The sequence below is a fragment of the Coregonus clupeaformis genome, unplaced genomic scaffold (assembly GCF_020615455.1).
Source record: "Coregonus clupeaformis isolate EN_2021a unplaced genomic scaffold, ASM2061545v1 scaf1087, whole genome shotgun sequence".
Taxonomy (NCBI): Eukaryota; Metazoa; Chordata; class Actinopteri; order Salmoniformes; family Salmonidae; genus Coregonus; species Coregonus clupeaformis.
The window spans coordinates 150,994-173,609 of NW_025534541.1; the positions used below are offsets into that span (position 1 = coordinate 150,994).

The 22,616-nt window shown below is 47.3% G+C and overlaps 1 protein-coding gene across 4 annotated transcripts in view; it reads left to right on the forward strand.

The window, feature by feature from the left end:
• LOC121560585 (rhophilin-2) overlaps positions 1 to 22,616 on the forward strand; it is a 70,280-nt gene that overhangs the window by 43,342 nt on the left and 4,322 nt on the right. For all 4 annotated transcript variants that reach the window (XM_045217510.1, XM_045217512.1, XM_045217509.1 and 1 more), the window contains 7 exons: positions 148 to 223; positions 1,909 to 1,986; positions 2,151 to 2,275; positions 4,932 to 5,098; positions 13,525 to 13,712; positions 14,117 to 14,273; positions 18,676 to 18,795. In XM_045217510.1, coding sequence (XP_045073445.1) covers positions 148 to 223; positions 1,909 to 1,986; positions 2,151 to 2,275; positions 4,932 to 5,098; positions 13,525 to 13,712; positions 14,117 to 14,273; positions 18,676 to 18,795 — 911 coding nt within the window. The remainder of the gene's footprint in view (positions 1 to 147; positions 224 to 1,908; positions 1,987 to 2,150; positions 2,276 to 4,931; positions 5,099 to 13,524; positions 13,713 to 14,116; positions 14,274 to 18,675; positions 18,796 to 22,616) is intronic.

Below are 22,616 nucleotides of genomic sequence, written 5' to 3' on the forward strand. Positions count from 1 at the left end.
TCACGTCAACAATACGGCTGTTTTATGTGTGTAAAACTCTGAGCCTCGCCGTTCACCAGGAACACATTACAGCATGTTCACAGTGCCAACGTATCTATAACAGTTTTTAAATATGAAACGTCAACTGTATCTCCTGCCTGTTTCCAGAGAGACCTCCAGCATCCCCGTCATCCCTCTGGGTCTGAAGGAGACTAAAGACATGGACTTCTCTGTGTCATTCAAGGTATTACAGACCACCATTTCACCACTTTTTTGACATTTAGGTCGATTATCAGGCACTCTCATCCAAGACCAACACTACAGTCACTACAGCAGCTGTTTATCAATCTCTATTCTCCATTTGTTCACTAGTATGTACTCAATATATAAGGGTGCGTCCCAAATTGCACCCTATTCCCTATGTTATGCACTACTATATGGGCCCTGGTCAAAAGTAGTGCACTACAAAGGGAATACAGTGCCATTGGGACGTGAACCATTTGTTCACCATTTTAGTTAGGTTCAATAGAATCAAGTTTATAACCCCCTTGATGTTTTGACCCTCAGCGATTAGCTTTATTATTGTAAACTAGGTCACGGCTTTATCAACCAGGAAAAAGACAAACAGCACAGTAAGCCTACCGGTGGTGGGGAATACCTTGATGTCAGCTTTTATACCCCTGGGAGGTACAGATAAGGGTTTGGCAGTATCTAGATGATAGGCTGATGCGGAGTCCCAAATAGCACCCTATTCTCTATATAGGTCCCTTATGTTGACCAGAGCCCAATGGGCCTTTGGTCAAAAGTAGTGCACTAGGGAACGAGGTGCCCTTTGGGACTCCGACCTTCCTGTATCTGTCTGACAAGTTAAGTGTTCCCTACTTTCTAGCCTGTAATCAACTAGCTTTAATTACCAGGTGTCGGTGACATACTGTCTGGCTTCTAGCCAGGAGACGCAACACGGATCGTCACGCTAGAGAGACACTTCCGCTGGGTTGGGCTCAGGTTTGGTTGGTTCTAGAGAGGGGAGAGATGCATACCTGTTAAAGCACCCTGGACTGGTGTTTTGATGGGTTGTTGGCTCTATAACAGTGGATGGTGTTTTGATGGGTTGTTGGCTCAATAGGACAGTGGATGGTGTTTTGATGAGTTGTTGGCTCAATAGGACAGTGGATGGTGTTTTGATGGGTTGTTGGCTCAATAGGACAGTGGATGGTGTTTTGATGGGTTGTTGGCTCAATAGGACAGTGGATGGTGTTTTGATGGGTTGTTGGCTCAATAGGACAGTGGATGGTGTTTTGATGGGTTGTTGGCTCTATAACAGTGGATGGTGTTTTGATGGGTCGTTGGCTCAATAGGACAGTGGATGGTGTTTTGATGGGTTGTTGGCTCAATAGGACAGTGGATGGTGTTTTGATGGGTTGTTGGCTCAATAGGACAGTGGATGGTGTTTTGATGAGTTGTTGGCTCAATAGGACAGTGGATGGTGTTTTGATTGGTTGTTGGCTCTATAATAGTGGATGGTGTTTTGATGGGTTGTTGGCTCTATGATAGTGGATGGTGTTTTGATGGGTTGTTGGCTCAATAGGACAGTGGATGGTGTTTTGATTGGTTGTTGGCTCTATAATAGTGGATGGTGTTTTGATGGGTTGTTGGCTCAATAGGACAGTGGATGGTGTTTTGATGGGTTGTTGGCTCAATAGGACAGTGGATGGTGTTTTGATGGGTTGTTGGCTCAATAGGACAGTGGATGGTGTTTTGATGGGTTGTTGGCTCTATAATAGTGGATGGTGTTTTGATGGGTCGTTGGCTCTATGGGACAGTGGATGGTGTTCTGATGGGTTGGCACTACTTTGTTTCAACAGGACTTAACAAGACTTTATAACCGTGTGTTGATGGTCTCTTCTCTGTTCTATCGCGTTTTTCCAGGACTTCATCCTGGAGCACTACAGCGAAGACGGTTCCAGCTTCGAGGAGGAGATTGCTGACCTAATGGACCTGAGACAGGTACATTCACCATAGGTCTCATAGCATTCTGCATTGTCAGGGTGAAGCTGGGTTCTCTATGGAAGCGCCCCACCACACACATATTGAGCCCTGTCTTGTTGTACATACAGAATAAGAGAACAGTCTTGTTGTATTTTGACCTGCTTTCCCCACCGTACCCACAGGCCTGCCGTACCCCCGGTCGCAATGACACCGGCGTCGAGCTCCTGGCCAAGTATTTCAGCCACCTGCCTCTACTGGAGAGCCGCTTCTTCGCCCCTACCCGCCAGATGGGCATCTTCTTTACTTGGTACGTTCCACCTCACTGTCTCCACAACCCGGTCAATCATGGTATGACCCGGTCCAGGTATCTATAGTACCTTCACCTCTCATATTCTAGTACTGTAGATGGTTGTTTCCATGTTGAAGAACCAAGCAGCCCGATCTGAATGAGGAGGATACGCGCTCCATTGGTCTGTTGTGTCTCCGTGGTAACCATGTGTAAGGACATTGCATCTCTGATAAGATAACCAGAGTTCTCAAGTTTTTATTTAAAGATGCACTATGCAGAAATCGTTCTGCCATTTCCTGGTTGCTAAAATTCTAATAGTTCGCCTAATTTCAGTTTCTTTTACAAAACAAGGAAGTATAGTGTAGAGAATCATTGGACCATCTAAACTGCTGTGATTTTTTTTAAAAATAACTACCAATATTGTATTTTCAGCTGTTTGAAGCTGGTGTACAAAACCCAAAGTAAAAGACGCAAAAATGAAACTTAAGAACAGGAAGCATAGAAATAGCGCCCATAGAACAGATCTACCACTTCTTAGACTGGCTTTCAATGACAATGACAGATCTATAACTCACATTTCTGTGTGAATTTGGTCGGGTCTCCCAAAAATTTACATATTGCCGCTTTAAAGTGCATTATCACAAGGTTTCCTCCTACTTTAGAAAGAATATACAGACCTCACCACTGTCTGTCTGTCTGTCTCTCCCTCCCTCCAGGGGTCAACATGGTGTTATGATTCTCCTGGTGACCTCACCACTGTCTGTCTGTCTGTCTGTCTGTCTGTCTCTCCCTCCAGGGGTCAACATGGTGTTATGATTCTCCTGGTGACCTCACCACTGTCTGTCTGTCTGTCTGTCTGTCTGTCTGTCTCTCCCTCCAGGGGTCAACATGGTGTTATGATTCTCCTGGTGACCTCACCACTGTCTGTCTGTCTCTCCCTCCAGGGGTCAACATGGTGTTATGATTCTCCTGGTGACCTCACCACTGTCTGTCTGTCTGTCTGTCTGTCTCTCCCTCCAGGGGTCAACATGGTGTTATGATTCTCCTGGTGACCTCACCACTGTCTGTCTGTCTGTCTGTCTGTCTGTCTCTCCCTCCAGGGGTCAACATGGTGTTATGATTCTCCTGGTGACCTCACCACTGTCTGTCTGTCTGTCTCTCCCTCCAGGGGTCAACATGGTGTTATGATTCTCCTGGTGACCTCACCACTGTCTGTCTGTCTGTCTCTCTCTCCAGGGGTCAACATGGTGTTATGATTCTCCTGGTGACCTCACCACTGTCTGTCTGTCTGTCTGTCTCTCCCTCCAGGGGGTCAACATGGTGTTATGATTCTCCTGGTGACCTCACCACTGTCTGTCTGTCTGTCTGTCCCTCCCTCCAGGGGTCAACATGGTGTTATGATTCTCCTGGTGACCTCACCACTGTCTGTCTGTCTGTCTCTCCCTCCAGGGGTCAACATGGTGTTATGATTCTCCTGGTGACCTCACCACTGTCTGTCTGTCTGTCTGTCTCTCCCTCCAGGGGTCAACATGGTGTTATGATTCTCCTGGTGACCTCACCACTGTCTGTCTGTCTGTCTCTCCCTCCAGGGGTCAACATGGTGTTATGATTCTCCTGGTGACCTCACCACTGTCTGTCTGTCTGTCTGTCTGTCTGTCTGTCTCTCCCTCCAGGGGTCAACATGGTGTTATGATTCTCCTGGTGACCTCACCACTGTCTGTCTGTCTGTCTCTCCCTCCAGGGGTCAACATGGTGTTATGATTCTCCTGGTGACCTCACCACTGTCTGTCTGTCTGTCTGTCTGTCTGTCTGTCTCTCCCTCCAGGGGTCAACATGGTGTTATGATTCTCCTGGTGACCTCACCACTGTCTGTATGTCTGTCTGTCTGTCTGTCTGTCTGTCTGTCTGTCTCTCCCTCCAGGGGTCAACATGGTGTTATGATTCTCCTGGTGACCTCACCACTGTCTGTCTGTCTGTCTCTCCCTCCAGGGGTCAACATGGTGTTATGATTCTCCTGGTGACCTCACCACTGTCTGTCTGTCTGTCTCTCCCTCCAGGGGTCAACATGGTGTTATGATTCTCCTGGTGACCTCACCACTGTCTGTCTGTCTGTCTGTCTCTCCCTCCAGGGGTCAACATGGTGTTATGATTCTCCTGGTGACCTCACCACTGTCTGTCTGTCTGTCCCTCCCTCCAGGGGTCAACATGGTGTTATGATTCTCCTGGTGACCTCACCACTGTCTGTCTGTCTGTCTCTCCCTCCAGGGGTCAACATGGTGTTATGATTCTCCTGGTGACCTCACCACTGTCTGTCTGTCTGTCCCTCCCTCCAGGGGTCAACATGGTGTTATGATTCTCCTGGTGACCTCACCACTGTCTGTCTGTCTGTCTGTCCCTCCCTCCAGGGGTCAACATGGTGTTATGATTCTCCTGGTGACCTCACCACTGTCTGTCTGTCTCTCCCTCCAGGGGTCAACATGGTGTTATGATTCTCCTGGTGACCTCACCACTGTCTGTCTGTCTGTCTATCTCTCCAGGGGTCAACATGGTGTTATGATTCTCCTGGTGACCTCACCACTGTCTGTCTGTCTGTCTATCTCTCCAGGGGTCAACATGGTGTTATGATACTCCTGGTGACCTCACCACTGTCTGTCTGTCTGTCTGTCTCTCCCAGGTATGACTCGTTCACAGGCGTTCCAGTTTGCCAGCAGAACATCTCTCTGGAGAAGGCCAGTATTCTGTTCAACATCGGCGCTCTCTACACCCAGATCGGCACGCGCTGCAACCGGCAGACAGGCTCCGGCCTCCAGGATGCAATCACAGCCTTCCAGAAGGCTGCAGGTGAGGAGACGCACTAGAATCACAATGGGCTGTGACCCACATGGCACCTTATTCCCTATATAGTGCCGTTTGGGTCCAATGGGCCCTGGTCAACAGTAGTGGACAGGCCCAGGTCAACAGTAGTGCCCAGGTCAACAGTAGTGCACAGGCCCTGGTCAACAGTAGTGCCCAGGTCAACAGTAGTCCACAGGCCCAGGTCAACAGTAGTGCACAGGCCCTGGTCAACAGTAGTGCACAGGCCCAGGTCAACAGTAGTGCACAGGCCCAGGTCAACAGTAGTGCCCAGGTCAACAGTAGTGCACAGGCCCAGGTCAACAGTAGTGCACAGGTCAACAGTAGTGGACAGGCCCAGGTCAACAGTAGTGCACAGGCCCTGGCCAACAGTAGTGCACAGGTCAACAGTAGTGGACAGGCCCAGGTCAACAGTAGTGCACAGGCCCTGGCCAACAGTAGTGCACAGGCCCTGGCCAACAGTAGTGGACAGGCCCAGGTCAACAGTAGTGCACAGGCCCTGGCCAACAGTAGTGCCCAGGTCAACAGTAGTGGACAGGCCCAGGTCAACAGTAGTGCACAGGCCCAGGTCAACAGTAGTGGACAGGCCCAGGTCAACAGTAGTGCACAGGCCCAGGTCAACAGTAGTGGACAGGCCCTGGTCAACAGTAGTGCCCAGGTCAACAGTAGTGGACAGGCCCTGGCCAACAGTAGTGCACAGGCCCTGGCCAACAGTAGTGCACAGGCCCAGGTCAACAGTAGTGCACAGGCCCAGGTCAACAGTAGTGGACAGGCCCAGGTCAACAGTAGTGCACAGGCCCAGGTCAACAGTAGTGGACAGGCCCTGGTCAACAGTAGTGCCCAGGTCAACAGTAGTGGACAGGCCCTGGCCAACAGTAGTGGACAGGCCCTGGCCAACAGTAGTGCACAGGCCCTGGCCAACAGTAGTGCACAGGCCCAGGTCAACAGTAGTGCACAGGCCCTGGCCAACAGTAGTGCACTATGTAGGGAATAGGATGCCATTTGGGACGACACCAGTGGCCATTATTACACTAACACAAGCTAGACTGTAGTAACCCTGGTGGAATATAAAGTACAGTCCAGAGTTGGATCACTAGAGCTTTAGAAGATTTGACTTAATTTATACATTTTGTAAGTTTGTAGGTCACTTATCCCACAGTTGCTGCGGTGACCAATTCTCTCCTTGTGCGATCTTTGTTTAACGGTCTGGAAAACAGCCTGTCAGAGAAAGCCGGTTGACAGTTTCATGTCAGAACAACTCTATTGACTGTCTACTGGTAAAGCTGAACCATTATAACTACATGCATCATGTCCCACAGTACAGTACTGTCCCTCTGCAGTCAACCCAATCTAGTACAGTACTGTCCCTCTGCAGTCAACCCAATCTAGTACAGTACTGTCCCTCTGCAGTCAACCCAATCTAGTACAGTACTGTCCCCCTGCAGTCAACCCAATCTAGTACAGTACTGTCCCCCCACAGTCAACCCAATCTAGTACAGTACTGTCCCCCTGCAGTCAACCCAATCTAGTACAGTACTGTCCCTCTGCAGTCAACCCAATCTAGGACAGTACTGTCCCTCTGCCGTCGACCCAATCTAGTACAGTACTGTCCCTCTGCAGTCAACCCAAACTAAAGACCTCTTCCATCGCTTCACTTTGTCATCTACTGCAGAACAGGCTTTTGACTGGAGCTAGTTTCACTGTCTGGCAGAAAGCCACTGAGTTACCTTCTCTACTTTCCCTGTCTCAATTATACTATTCATTGATCTCAATTATACAATATGGTGTATTGATGATCAACTCCAGGACATAGTCAGATAGATAGCTGATGATCAACTCCAGGACATAGTTGTGGGCCATATGTCTTTCAGCTCAGCCAGAAGAGATTGATCTGCTATCCAGATAGACTCTTGTTTTGGTTGACAGACTGACGGAAGGCCTCTTATTTACAGTTCACACTGACATACAGCCCTACCTTCTGTCCTGGTAACACACTGACATAAAGCCCTACCTTCTGTCCTGGTAACACACTGACATACAGCCCTACCTTCTGTCCTGGTAACACACTGACATACAGCCCTACCTTCTGTCCTGGTAACACACTGACATACAGCCCTACCTTCTGTCCTGGTAACACACTGACATACAGCCCTACCTTCTGTCCTGGTAACACACTGACATACAGCCCTACCTTCTGTCCTGGTAACACACTGACATACAGCCCCACCTTCTGTCCTGGTAACACACTGACATACAGCCCTACCTTCTATCCTGGTAACACACTGACATACAGCCCTACCTTCTGTCCTGGTAACACACTGACATACAGCCCTACCTTCTGTCCTGGTAACACACTGACATACAGCCCTACCTTCTGTCCTGGTAACACACTGACATACAGCCCTACCTTCTGTCTGTCCTGGTGACACACTGACATACAGCCCTACCTTCTGTCCTGGTAACACACTGACATACAGCCCCACCTTCTGTCCTGGTAACACACTGACATACAGCCCCACCTTCTGTCCTGGTGACACACTGCCATACAGCCCTACCTTCTGTCCTGGTAACACACTGACATACAGCCCTACCTTCTGTCTGTCCTGGTGACACACTGACATACAGCCCTACCTTCTGTCCTGGTGACACACTGACATACAGCCCTACCTTCTGTCCTGGTGACACACTGACATACAGCCCTACCTTCTGTCCCAGAGAGTATAATGGCGTCATGTTAATGTCAGGGGGGGGGTGAAAACAACAGTGGGCTAACTTGGAGCTACCGTTGTTATGTTCGGTACAGGTGTGGCAAATCAGGCCTAGCCTGTGTTGGAACGCTCTGTGTTGACGTGTCGATAACACGCATGTACGGACACGCACAAACGCGCGCTCGCACACACATGGACACGCACACTCGCCATTTTCGCAAGTCACCCAAGGAGCCCTGAGGTTGAACTCAATTGGGACACAATCGCGCGTCCCAAATAAAGGCTGATTTCCTACATAGGGCGCTACTGGCCCTGGTAAAGAAGTGTCCGTTATGTAGGGAATAGGGTGCATTATGTAGGGAATAGGGTGCGTTATGTAGGGAATAGGGTGCGTTATGTAGGGAATAGGGTGCATTATGTAGGGAATAGGGTGCGTTATGTAGGGAATAGGGTGCATTATGTAGGGAATAGGGTGCGTTATGTAGGGAATAGGGTGCATTATGTAGGGAATAGGGTGCGTTATGTAGGGAATAGGGTGCGTTATGTAGGGAATAGGGTGCATTATGTAGGGAATAGGGTGCATTATGTAGGGAATAGGGTGCATTATGTAGGGAATAGGGTGCATTATGTAGGGAATAGGGTGCATTATGTAGGGAATAGGGTGCATTATGTAGGGAATAGGGTGCATTATGTAGGGAATAGGGTGCGTTATGTAGGGAATAGGGTGCGTTATGTAGGGAATAGGGTGCATTATGTAGGGAATAGGGTGCCGTTTGGGATGCAGCCGATGACAGTCGCAGGACAGCAGAGTTTGAGACTGTTGTTGAGTTTCCGGGTCTCTTTCTCTCATGAACTAAGAACAGGAGCTTCTTCCCTATATACAGTAGACTGTATTATTACATAGACTGTCCCCAGTAGACTGTATTATTACATAGACTGTCCCTAGTAGACTGTATTATTACATAGACTGTCCCCAGTAGACTGTATTATTACATAGACTGTCCCTAGTAGACTGTATTATTACATAGACTGTCCCCAGTAGACTGTATTATTACATAGACTGTCCCTAGTAGACAGGTACAAGAGCTCTCTGTCACGCTCTGTAAACACTACCGGGCTGGGAGGCCCTGACAGAGAAAGGCTCTGTAAACACTACCGGGCTGGGAGGCCCTGAGAGAGAAAGGCTCTGTAAACACTACCGGGCTGGGAGGCCCTGAGAGAGAAAGGCTCTGTAAACACTACCGGGCTGGGAGGCCCTGAGAGAGAAAGGCTCTGTAAACACTACCGGGCTGGGAGGCCCTGAGAGAGAAAGGCTCTGTAAACACTACCGGGCTGGGAGGCCCTGAGAGAGAAAGGCTCTGTAAACACTACCGGGCTGGGAGGCCCTGACAGAGAAAGGCTCTGTAAACACTACCGGGCTGGGAGACCCTGAGAGAGAAAGGCTCTGTAAACACTACCGGGCTGGGAGACCCTGATAGAGAAAGGCTCTGTAAACACTACCGGGCTGGGAGGCCCTGAGAGAGAAAGGCTCTGTAAACACTACCGGGCTGGGAGGCCCTGAGAGAGAAAGGCTCTGTAAACACTACCGGGCTGGGAGGCCCTGAGAGAGAAAGGCTCTGTAAACACTACCGGGCTGGGAGGCCCTGAGAGAGAAAGGCTCTGTAAACACTACCGGGCTGGGAGGCCCTGAGAGAGAAAGGCTCTGTAAACACTACCGGGCTGGGAGGCCCTGAGAGAGAAAGGCTCTGTAAACACTACCGGGCTGGGAGGCCCTGAGAGAGAAAGGCTCTGTAAACACTACCGGGCTGGGAGGCCCTGAGAGAGAGAGGCTCTGTAAACACTACCAGGCTGGGAGACCCTGACAGAGAAAGGCTCAATCACACTACATCACTCTGTTCACTATCTGAGAGAACTGCCGTAATTAGTGAGTCTACAGCTGTAGAAATCACTGAACACAAGCATTGTGTTTACCTAGTGTTATAAACTCTAATTCACAGAGGAGGTATACAGAGGGAAAACAAAATGGCTGCTGTTTTTATTTCTGCAGCCTCTGCACTCGGTGACATCTGCTGCTGTAAAAAGGGCTTCATAAAATAAGTGTGATTTAATTTGATTTATGCTTTTGCTGAGGTCAGGCTGAGGTCAGGTCAGGATTAGGTCAGTCTTGCTAACAGCAGGGTTACGTACAACCAGAGGTCCTCACGTCTGTGTCTCTCTGTGTCTCTCTGTGTATGTCTCTGTCTCTCTCCGTCCTCACCTCTCTGTCTGTCTGTGTCTCTCTGTGTACGTCTCTGTCTCTCTCCATCCTCACCTCTCTGTCTGTCTGTGTCTCTGTGTACGTCTCTGTCTCTCTCCGTCCTCACCTCCCTCTCTGTCTCCCTAACACCGCCTGAAAAGCGCCCATCAATCACCTTTTCATGGTGACAACAACGCCCTTATTTACTGTTCACTGTGGAAGTTTTGGAATTAGGCCAAGACTTAGCTAAAGGAAATAGCAATGGTGAACTTGATCAAATGTCTTTTGAAGGAGTTGGCAGAATGTTTTCTTTTGCTGTAGACTATCGGACAGTTTCTGAAAGAAAATAAATGATTGTAAATTGTTGTGGACCTGTAAACAGATCGTTTGAATTCAATAATGTTTTGCATTTTACTTTTTCCCGAACCTAAATATGCTGCACTGCCCGCGAATTCTAAAACGATGTCTACTCTAAAAAATTAAATAAAAATATACTGTATGTTAAAAACCAAGCTATCTTTCGGATGCATAGAGCAAAAACTAGAAATTATCATCTAATAGGCCCAATTAAATGAGAGATGGTCATTTATTGTATGGCTTCTTCAGTATTAACCCCTCACGGCCAGAAAAGGTGAGGAATTTATAATAATAATAATAATAATAATAATAATCATATGCCACTTAGCAGACGCTTTTATCCAAAAAGTTATACTGCAATGGTTAGGATATATGATACAGTGCATTCGGAAAGTATTCAGACCCCTTGACTTTTTCCACATTTTGTTACGTTACAGCCTTATTCTAAAATTGATTAAATAAAAAACTGTCCTCATCAATCTACACACAATACCCTATAATGACAAAGCGAAAACAGGTTTTTAGAAATATTTGCAAATGTATTAAAAATAAGAGATACCTTATTTACATAAGTATTCAGACCCTTTGTTATGAGACTCGAAATTGATCTCAGGTGCATCCTGTTTCCATTGATCATCCTTGACATGTTTCTACAACTTGATTGGAGTCTACCTGGGGTCATTTCAATTGATTGGACATGATTTGGAAAGGCACACACCTGTCTATATAAGGTCCCACAGTTGACCGTGCATGTCAGAGCAAAAACCAAGCCATGAGGTCGAAGGAATTGTCCGTAGAGCTCCAAGACAGGATTGTGTCGAGGCACAGATCTGGGGAAGGGTACAAAAACATTTCTGCAGCATTGAAGGTCCCCAAGAACACAGTGGCTTCCATAATTCTTAAACAGAAGAAGTTTTGAACCACCAAGACTCTTCCTAGAGCTGGCTGCCCGGCCAAACTGAGCAATCGGGGGAGAAGGGCCTTGGTCAGGGAGGTGACAGAGCTCAGACCATGAGAAACAAGATTCTCTGCTCTGATGAAACCGAGATTGAAATCTTTGGCCTGAATGCCAAGCGTCACGTCTGGAGGAAACATGGCACCATTACTACGGTGAAGCATTGTGGTGGCAGCATCATGCTGTGGGGATGATTTTCACCGGCAGGGACTTGGAGACTAGTCAGGATCAAGGCAAAGATGAACAGAGCAAAGTACAGAGTGATCCTTGATGAAAACCTGCTTCAGCGCGCTCAGGACCTCAGACTGGGGCGAAGGTTCACCTTCCAACAGGATAACGACCCTAAGCACACAGCCGAGACAATGCAGGAGTGGCTTCGGGACAAGTCTCTGAATGTCCTTGAGTGGCCCAGCCAGAGCCCGGACTTGAACCCGATCGAACATCTCTGGAGAGACCTGAAAATAGCTGTGCAGCGACGCTCCCATCCAACCTGACAGAGCTTGAGAGGATCTGCAGAGAAGAATGGGAGAAACTCCCCAAATACAAGCTTGTAGCATCATACCCAAGACGACTCGAGGCTGTAATTTACATTTTAGTCATTTAGCAGACGCTCTTATCCAGAGCGACTTACAGTTAGTGAATACATATATATATATATATATAATTTTTTTTATACTGGCCCCCCCTGGGAAACGAACCCACAACCCTGGCGTTGCAAACGCCATGCTCTATCAACTGAGCTACATCCCTGCCGGCCATTCCCTCCCCTACCCTGGACGACGCTGGGCCAATTGTGCGCCGCCCATGAGTCTCCCGGTCGCGGCCAGCTGCGACAGAGCCTGGATTCAAACCAGGATCTCTAGTGGAACAGTTAGCACTGCGATGCAGTGCCTTAGACCACTGCGCCACTCAGGAGTAATCTCTACCAAAGGTGCTTCAACAAAGTACTGAGCAAAGGGTCTGAATACTTATGTAAATGTAATATTTGAGTTCTTTATTTTTAAAGTGCGCTAATGTGATTAGCATGACTGTTGTAAGTACCGGCAAACTTTCCAGGACATAGACATGTCTTTATATGGGCAGAAAGTTTAAATTCTTTTTAATCTGTGAGTACTCATGGTCTAATGTTAGAAACGGTGAGTACTCATGGTCTAATGTTAGAAACGGTGAGTACTCATGGTCTGTTAGAAACGGTGAGTACTCATGGTCTGTTAGAAACGGTGAGTACTCATGGTCTAATGTTAGAAACGGTGAGTACTCATGGTCTAATGTTAGAAACGGTGAGTACTCATGGTCTAATGTTAGAAACGGTGAGTACTCATGGTCTAATGTTAGAAACGGTGAGTACTCATGGTCTAATGTTAGAAACGGTGAGTACTCATGGTCTAATGTTAGAAACGGTGAGTACTCATGGTCTAATGTTAGAAACAGTGAGTACTCATGGTCTAATGTTAGAAACGGTGAGTACTCATGGTCTAATGTTAGAAACAGTGAGTACTCATGGTCTAATGTTAGAAACGGTGAGTACTCATGGTCTAATGTTAGAAACGGTGAGTACTCATGGTCTAATGTTAGAAACGGTGAGTACTCATGGTCTAATGTTAGAAACGGTGAGTACTCATGGTCTAATGTTAGAAACAGTGAGTACTCATGGTCTAATGTTAGAAACGGTGAGTACTCATGGTCTGATGTTAGAAACGGTGAGTACTCGTGGTCTAATGTTAGAAACGGTGAGTACTCGTGGTCTAATGTTAGAAACGGTGAGTACTCATGGTCTAATGTTTGAAACGGTGAGTACTCGTGGTCTAATGTTTGAAACGGTGAGTACTCATGGTCTAATGTTTGAAACTGTGAGTACTCATGGTCTAATGTTAGAAACTGAGTACTCATGGTCTGATGTTAGCGGGAGTATAAAAGGATTAGCACATTCTCACGTCAAGTTCAGTTTTTATAAATGCAAATTCTTGCATGAAAACTGGCGCATGCATGTTTTGGGGCATATTTTATCCGTATGCAGCGTTTAGAAATGAGTCCTGAACCACCTGAAGGAGACGTTCACCCACACCTCCCAGCTATGACGTGAGTCCCTCCATGCTCAGCTCAGCTCACCTCCCCCCTCTCTCTCTCTCTCTCTCTCTCTCTGTGTCTCCCCCTGTAGGAGTCCTGCACCACCTGAAGGAGACGTTCACCCACACCCCCAGCTACGACATGAGCCCCTCCATGCTCAGCATGCTCATCAAGATGATGCTGGCTCAAGCTCAGGAGTGTCTGTTTGAGAAAATCGCTCTGTCGGGCATCCGCAATGAGTTCTTCTCTCTCCTCAAGATGGCCCAGGAGGCTGCCAAGGTACATGTACAATACATTTTAATCGTTTACACGGTCTACAGGCTAATACAGATGGATTGATATTGATTAATTTGCTATAGATATATTTTATGGATTGGTCTGATGTTCAATGGGTAACATTCAACACATTACAGATCTGCTTTGCCCTAATAGTGTTCGTTTTAGAGTTTAACCTCAACGCTAAAAGGAGTTCCATTATCTAAGACAGTAAGGCACTTCCCGTCTCACAGATCCCTTTGAGGTGGGTCTGACTAAAGAGCAGGAAAGGTCGTCCTGTAACAATATAACAGTACCTCCCAAATGGCACCCCATTCCCTATTTAGTGCACTCTCTGCTCAAAAGTAGTGCACTATATAGGGAATAGGGTGCATACTATAACACTACATCTCCATGTGCCCTCTCAGGTAGGAGACACCTATGGCCAGGTCCACCAGTCTATGAGCCAGACTCCCATCAAAGACAACGTCCCGTTCTTCTGGTCCACCATGGCTCAGGTCAAGACCAACCACTACCGCTCACTGGCACACTACTTCCTGGCTACCGCTCTGCTGGACCACCAGCGTAAGTCAAGCAGCCATTAGCCAATCATATCCTTTCTATGCGTGATCGGTAGGGAGGGAGAGGAAGAGGGAGAGGAAGAGGGAGAGGAAGAGGAAGAGGAAGAGGAAGAGGGAGAGGGAGAGGGAGAGGGAGAGGGAGACAAGGAGAGCGGGAGAGAGTGAGATGTGTAATGCCTATTAGTTACTAGATGAGTTTCCTGGACCTTACTGAAACAGAGTGGTTCTATTAGTTACTAGATGGGTTTCCTGGACCTTACTGAAACAGAGTGGTTCTATTAGGTACTAGATGGGTTTCCTGGACCTTACTGAAACAGAGTGGTTCATTCACCTCCTCCTTCCTCTCACATCCCAAAGACGACATCTCAGGTATCAGTTTAAATAGACTTTAATGGACTCTCCTCATCAAGACCTTTAGTGGAATCTCCCAACTGGGACCTTTTTAGTTTTATAACGAGGACAGAAAGAGAGAGCAGTGTAGAGTTTGAATCGGTACCACCATGGTCAGTTATATAACACTTCTTTGTGTTGCTCAAACCAAACTGTCTCGGTCCCAGGCTGGATCTGTCCTCTGGTTAGAGGGACACTGCCAACAGCCAAGGCTACATCCCAAATGGTACCCTATATAGTGCACTACTTTTGACCAGAGGTGTACGACCATGGCACCCTATTCCCTACATCCCAAATGGTACCCTATATAGTGCACTACTTTTGACCAGAGGGGTATGACCATGGAACTAATCATGTCCAAATGGATCAACTAAACTAATCATGTCCTGATGGTGTCCCTGCATTGGCAGAGAGGAGGGATTGCATAAAACTCAAACCTTGATTGAAAGGCAGAATTGTGTGTAATATCTGTGCAAATAGATAAACTAAACTATCCCTGTGAGTTGCCACGTCCTTCTCCTGTCTCTGTGTTGCCATGTCCTTCTCCTGTCTCTGTGTTGCCACGTCCTAATCCTGTCTCTGTGTTGCCATGTCCTTCTCCTGTCTCTGTGTTGCCATGTCCTAATCCTGTCTCTGTGTTGCCATGTCCTAATCCTGTCTCTGTGTTGCCATGTCCTTCTCCTGTCTCTGTGTTGCCATGTCCTAATCCTGTCTCTGTGTTGCCATGTCCTTCTCCTGTCTCTGTGTTGCCATGTCCTAATCCTGTCTCTGTGTTGCCATGTCCTTCTCCTGTCTCTGTGTTGCCACGTCCTAATCCTGTCTCTGTGTTGCCATGTCCTTCTCCTGTCTCTGTGTTTCCATGTCCTTCTCCTGTCTCTGTGTTGCCATGTCCTTCTCCTGTCTCTGTGTTGCCATGTCCTAATCCTGTCTCTGTGTTGCCATGTCCTAATCCTGTCTCTGTGTTGCCATGTCCTAATCCTGTCTCTGTGTTGCCATGTCCTAATCCTGTCTCTGTGTTTCCATGTCCTAATCCTGTCTCTGTGTTGCCATGTCCTAATCCTGTCTCTGTGTTGCCATGTCCTTCTCCTGTCTCTGTGTTGCCATGTCCTAATCCTGTCTCTGTGTTGCCATGTCCTTCTCCTGTCTCTGTGTTTCCATGTCCTTATCCTGTCTCTGTGTTTCCATGTCCTAATCCTGTCTCTGTGTTGCCATGTCCTTCTCCTGTCTCTGTGTTGCCACGTCCTTCTCCTGTCTCTGTGTTTCCATGTCCTAATCCTGTCTCTGTGTTGCCATGTCCTAATCCTGTCTCTGTGTTGCCATGTCCTAATCCTGTCTCTGTGTTGCCATGTCCTTCTCCTGTCTCTGTGTTGCCATGTCCTAATCCTGTCTCTGTGTTGCCATGTCCTAATCCTGTCTCTGTGTTGCCATGTCCTAATCCTGTCTCTGTGTTGCCATGTCCTAATCCTGTCTCTGTGTTGCCATGTCCTAATCCTGTCTCTGTGTTCCCATGTCCTTCTCCTGTCTCTGTGTTTCCATGTCCTAATCCTGTCTCTGTGTTGCCATGTCCTAATCCTGTCTCTGTGTTGCCACGTCCTAATCCTGTCTCTGTGTTTCCATGTCCTTCTCCTGTCTCTGTGTTGCCATGTCCTAATCCTGTCTCTGTGTTGCCATGTCCTAATCCTGTCTCTGTGTTGCCACGTCCTAATCCTGTCTCTGTGTTTCCATGTCCTTCTCCTGTCTCTGTGTTGCCATGTCCTTCTCCTGTCTCTGTGTTTCCATGTCCTTCTCCTGTCTCTGTGTTGCCATGTCCTTCTCCTGTCTCTGTGTTTCCATGTCCTTCTCCTGTCTCTGTGTTGCCATGTCCTTCTCCTGTCTCTGTGTTTCCATGTCCTAATCCTGTCTCTGTGTTTCCATGTCCTTCTCCTGTCTCTGTGTTTCCATGTCCTAATCCTGTCTCTGTGTTGCCATGTCCTAATCCTGTCTCTGTGTTGCCATGTCCTAATCCTGTCTCTGTGTTGCCACGTCCTAATCCTGTCTCTGTGTTGCCATGTCCTTCTCCTGTCTCTGTGTTGCCATGTCCTAATCCTGTCTCTGTGTTGCCATGTCCTTCTCCTGTCTCTGTGTTGCCATGTCCTAATCCTGTCTCTGTGTTGCCATGTCCTTCTCCTGTCTCTGTGTTGCCATGTCCTAATCCTGTCTCTGTGTTGCCATGTCCTTCTCCTGTCTCTGTGTTGCCATGTCCTTCTCCTGTCTCTGTGTTTCCATGTCCTAATCCTGTCTCTGTGTTGCCATGTCCTAATCCTGTCTCTGTGTTGCCATGTCCTAATCCTGTCTCTGTTGCCATGTCCTTCTCCTGTCTCTGTGTTGCCATGTCCTAATCCTGTCTCTGTGTTGCCATGTCCTAATCCTGTCTCTGTGTTGCCATGTCCTAATCCTGTCTCTGTGTTGCCATGTCCTAATCCTGTCTCTGTGTTGCCATGTCCTTCTCCTGTCTCTGTGTTGCCACGTCCTAATCCTGTCTCTGTGTTGCCATGTCCTTCTCCTGTCTCTGTGTTGCCATGTCCTAATCCTGTCTCTGTGTTGCCATGTCCTAATCCTGTCTCTGTGTTGCCATGTCCTTCTCCTGTCTCTGTGTGTTTCCATGTCCTTCTCCTGTCTCTGTGTTGCCATGTCCTAATCCTGTCTCTGTGTTGCCACGTCCTAATCCTGTCTCTGTGTTGCCACGTCCTAATCCTGTCTCTGTGTTGCCATGTCCTTCTCCTGTCTCTGTGTTGCCATGTCCTAATCCTGTCTCTGTGTTGCCATGTCCTTCTCCTGTCTCTGTGTTGCCATGTCCTAATCCTGTCTCTGTGTTGCCATGTCCTAATCCTGTCTCTGTGTTGCCATGTCCTAATCCTGTCTCTGTGTTGCCACGTCCTAATCCTGTCTCTGTGTTGCCATGTCCTTCTCCTGTCTCTGTGTGGCCATGTCCTAATCCTGTCTCTGTGTTGCCATGTCCTTCTCCTGTCTCTGTGTTGCCATGTCCTTCTCCTGTCTCTGTGTTGCCATGTCCTAATCCTGTCTCTGTGTTGCCATGTCCTAATCCTGTCTCTGTGTTGCCACGTCCTAATCCTGTCTCTGTGTTGCCATGTCCTTCTCCTGTCTCTGTGTGGCCATGTCCTAATCCTGTCTCTGTGTTGCCATGTCCTTCTCCTGTCTCTGTGTTGCCATGTCCTTCTCCTGTCTCTGTGTTGCCATGTCCTAATCCTGTCTCTGTGTTGCCATGTCCTAATCCTGTCTCTGTGTTGCCATGTCCTTCTCCTGTCTCTGTGTTGCCACGTCCTAATCCTGTCTCTGTGTTTCCATGTCCTTCTCCTGTCTCTGTGTTGCCATGTCCTTCTCCTGTCTCTGTGTTGCCATGTCCTAATCCTGTCTCTGTGTTGCCATGTCCTAATCCTGTCTCTGTGTTGCCATGTCCTTCTCCTGTCTCTGTGTTGCCATGTCCTAATCCTGTCTCTGTGTTGCCATGTCCTAATCCTGTCTCTGTGTTGCCATGAGATTCTCCTGTCTGTGTTGCCATGTCCTAATCCTGTCTCTGTGTTGCCATGTCCTAATCCTGTCTCTGTGTTGCCATGAGATTCTCCTGTCTGTGTTGCCATGTCCTAATCCTGTCTCTGTGTTGCCATGAGATTCTCCTGTCTGTGTTGCCATGTCCTAATCCTGTCTCTGTGTTGCCATGTCCTAATCCTGTCTCTGTGTTGCCATGAGATTCTCCTGTCTGTGTTGCCATGTCCTAATCCTGTCTCTGTGTTGCCATGAGATTCTCCTGTCTGTGTTGCCATGTCCTAATCCTGTCTCTGTGTTGCCATGAGATTCTCCTGTCTGTGTTGCCATGTCCTAATCCTGTCTCTGTGTTGCCACGTCCTTCTCCTGTCTCTGTGTTGCCACGTCCTTCTCCTGTCTCTGTGTTGCCATGTCCTTCTCCTGTCTCTGTGTTGCCATGTCCTAATCCTGTCTCCGGTCTGTGTTTTTTCCAGTGAGACCCAGTGATGATGAGGACCAGCAGGAGAAGGCTCTGTCCCAGGTGTATGATGCCATGCCAGATGGCCGCTCCCCGCTCGACATCCTCAGGAAGAGAGAGGAGAGACGCCACATCGGTAAGGCCCAAAGGCCCATAGGCCCAATACTGTGTTTACGTGGGTCCTTTATTATGTGTGGTTGAGGTCTAGATACAGTCATTTACACAGTCTCTGACTGTCTGGACTCTACACACCTGCTGTGTTTGAATCCTCATACTAACCGCACCGACCGTACTATTTGTGACGTAAATTGAGGATGTAGTATGTTTATTGGTCATGGTATGGATGTAGTTAGTATGCCAAAAGTTCCCGGATGCTACATTCGTCAAAATACGAAGTATACAAGCAGTGGACACTATTTCCGTGCTTTTAGGGCCCATAATGCAATTCTTCAGAAAATGGGCGTGGCTTCACAACGTTTTCAGATTTGAAGAAAATGGCCGAAGTCCAACGAGAGCGGATACAAATTCATTGATTTAACTAAATTATGACAAATGTTAAGAAAATGTTGAGCAATGTAATAAAGTAATGACTTTTCAAACAAGTTACGCTACACGTTATGTTGGCTGACAATTTGTTAGCTACGCTAACCTTACGAACCGCATAGCATATCATTACAGCAGTATGTACCGGTATGTTAGCTACGCTATCCTTACGAACCGCATAGCATATCATTACAGCAGTATGTACCGGTATGTTAGCTACGCTATCCTTACGAACCGCATAGCATATCATTACAGCAGTATGTACCGGTATGTTAGCTACGCTATCCTTACGAACCGCATAGCATATCATTACAGCAGTATGTTAGCTACGCTATCCTTACGAACCGCATAGCATATCATTACAGCAGTATGTACCGGTATGTTAGCTACGCTATCCTTACGAACCGCATAGCATATCATTACAGCAGTATGTACCGGTATGTTAGCTACGCTATCCTTACGAACCGCATAGCATATCATTACAGCAGTATGTACCGGTATGTTAGCTACGCTATCCTTACGAACCGCATAGCATATCATTACAGCAGTATGTACCGGTATGTTAGCTACGCTATCCTTACGAACCGCATAGCATATCATTACAGCAGTATGTACCGGTATGTTAGCTAGCTACCTCGTTACTTGGCTATTAATACATCGTACTTACCAGTATATTAAGCATATGCTACCTAACTCACTACCCAACGTTTATTGACTTCATTATTCACAACATTCTTAGCTAAGTGGTATAATCGTTGTGCGTTCTCAATGGACATAAATTCGCTCTGGCTATCTACTCTGATTTCAGAGCACTCTCGTCTGATTGTGCCAGAGCACAGAATAACTGATGAATTTACGATAGCTCAACACCTGCTGAATATGGCCAGTGTCAGTAAACATCGGCAAAAAAGCGTAATTAAATTGTTGTCAGCAGCACAGGATAACATGAAAACAGCCTAACCAGCTCTGCTAGGGCGAGTAAAATGGTCAGTGAGGTGTTCTCTCATTTGTGTCCGGAGGTAGCTAGCCAGTTAGCTTGGGTGCTTGACTGCCGTTGTGATGGTCAGAATGCTCGGATCAACCCTACTCCTCGGCCAGTGTGCGCTCTGAACGCTCCGAGAGGGAAACGCTCTGAACGCTCCGAGAGGGAAACGCTCTGAACGCTCCGAGAGGGAAACGCTCTGAACGCTCCGAGAGGGAAACGCTCTGAACGCTCCGAGAGGGAAACGCTCTGAACGCTCCGAGAGGGAAGCGCTCTGAACGCTCCGAGAGGGAAACGCTCTGAACGCTCCGAGAGGGAAACGCTCTGAACGCTCCGAGAGGGAAACGCTCTGAACGCTCCGAGAGGGAAACGCTCTGAACGCTCCGAGAGGGAAACGCTCTGAATTTACCAATGCTCAGAGCGCACTCTGGCACTCCCAATTTGAATGTACCTGGTACCCCTGTATATAGCCATGTTATTACCTGGTACTCCCTGTATATAGCCATGTTATTACCTGGTACTCCCTGTATATAGCCATGTTATTACCTGGTACTCCCTGTATATAGCCATGTTATTACCTGGTACTCCCTGTATATAGCCATGTTATTACCTGGTACTCCCTGTATATAGCCATGTTATTACCTGGTACTCCCTGTATATAGCCATGTTATTACCTGGTACTCCTGTATATAGCCATGTTATTACCTGGTACTCCCTGTATATAGCCATGTTATTACCTGGTACTTCCTGTATATAGCCATGTTATTACCTGGTACTTCCTGTATATAGCCATGTTATTACCTGGTACTTCCTGTTTATAGCCATGTTATTACCTGGTACTCCCTGTATATAGCCATGTTATTACCTGGTACTTCCTGTATATAGCCATGTTATTACCTGGTACTCCCTGTATATAGCCATGTTATTACCTGGTACTTCCTGTTTATAGCCATGTTATTACCTGGTACTTCCTGTATATAGCCATGTTATTACCTGGTGCTCCCTGTATATAGTCATGTTATTACCTGGTACTCCCTGTATATAGCCATGTTATTACCTGGTACTTCCTGTATATAGCCATGTTATTACCTGGTACTTCCTGTATATAGCCATGTTATTACCTGGTACTCCCTGTATATAGCCATGTTATTACCTGGTACTCTCTGTATATAGCCATGTTATTACCTGGTACTTCCTGTATATAGCCATGTTATTACCTGGTACTTCCTGTATATAGCCATGTTATTACCTGGTACTTCCTGTATATAGCCATGTTATTACCTGGTACTCCCTGTATATAGCCATGTTATTACCTGGTACTCCCTGTATATAGCCATGTTATTACCTGGTACTTCCTGTATATAGCCATGTTATTACCTGGTACTTCCTGTATATAGCCATGTTATTACCTGGTACTTCCTGTATATAGCCATGTTATTACCTGGTACTTCCTGTATATAGCCATGTTATTACCTGGTACTTCCTGTATATAGCCATGTTATTACCTGGTATTCCCTGTATATAGCCATGTTATTACCTGGTACTCCCTGTATATAGCCATGTTATTACCTGGTACTTCCTGTATATAGCCATGTTATTACCTGGTACTTCCTGTATATAGCCATGTTATTACCTGGTACTCCCTGTATATAGCCATGTTATTACCTGGTACTCCCTGTATAAAGCCATGTTATTACCTGGTACTTCCTGTATATAGCCATGTTATTACCTGGTACTCCCTGTATATATCCATGTTATTACCTGGTACTCCCTGTATATAGCCATGTTATTACCTGGTACTCCCTGTATATAGCCATGTTATTACCTGGTACTTCCTGTATATAGCCATGTTATTACCTGGTACTCCCTGTATATAGCCATGTTATTACCTGGTACTTCCTGTATATAGCCATGTTATTACCTGGTACTCCCTGTATATAGCCATGTTATTACCTGGTACTCCCTGTATATAGCCATGTTATTACCTGGTACTCCCTGTATATAGCCATGTTATTACCTGGTACTCCCTGTATATAGCCATGTTATTACCTGGTACTTCCTGTATATAGCCATGTTATTACCTGGTACTCCCTGTATATATCCATGTTATTACCTGGTACCCTATGGACTGAGTCTAAACAGGATCCATTTTGTTTTTACCTGTATCCTTACTCATACCCACCTGCCTTACTGACTCTCCCCTCTCTCCCTCCTCAACCTCTCTTCTCCCACCTCCCCTCGCCTCCCTCTCTCCACCTCACATCCACCTTCCCTCTCCTCCCTCTTCCGCCTCCTCCCTCCTCCTCCCCTCTCCTCCTCCCCTCCCCTCTACTCCCCTCCCCTCCTCCCCTCTCCTCCTCCCTCCCCTCTACTCCCCTCTCCTCCTCCCCTCCCCTCCTCCCCTCCCTCTCCTCCTCTCCTCCCCTCTCCTC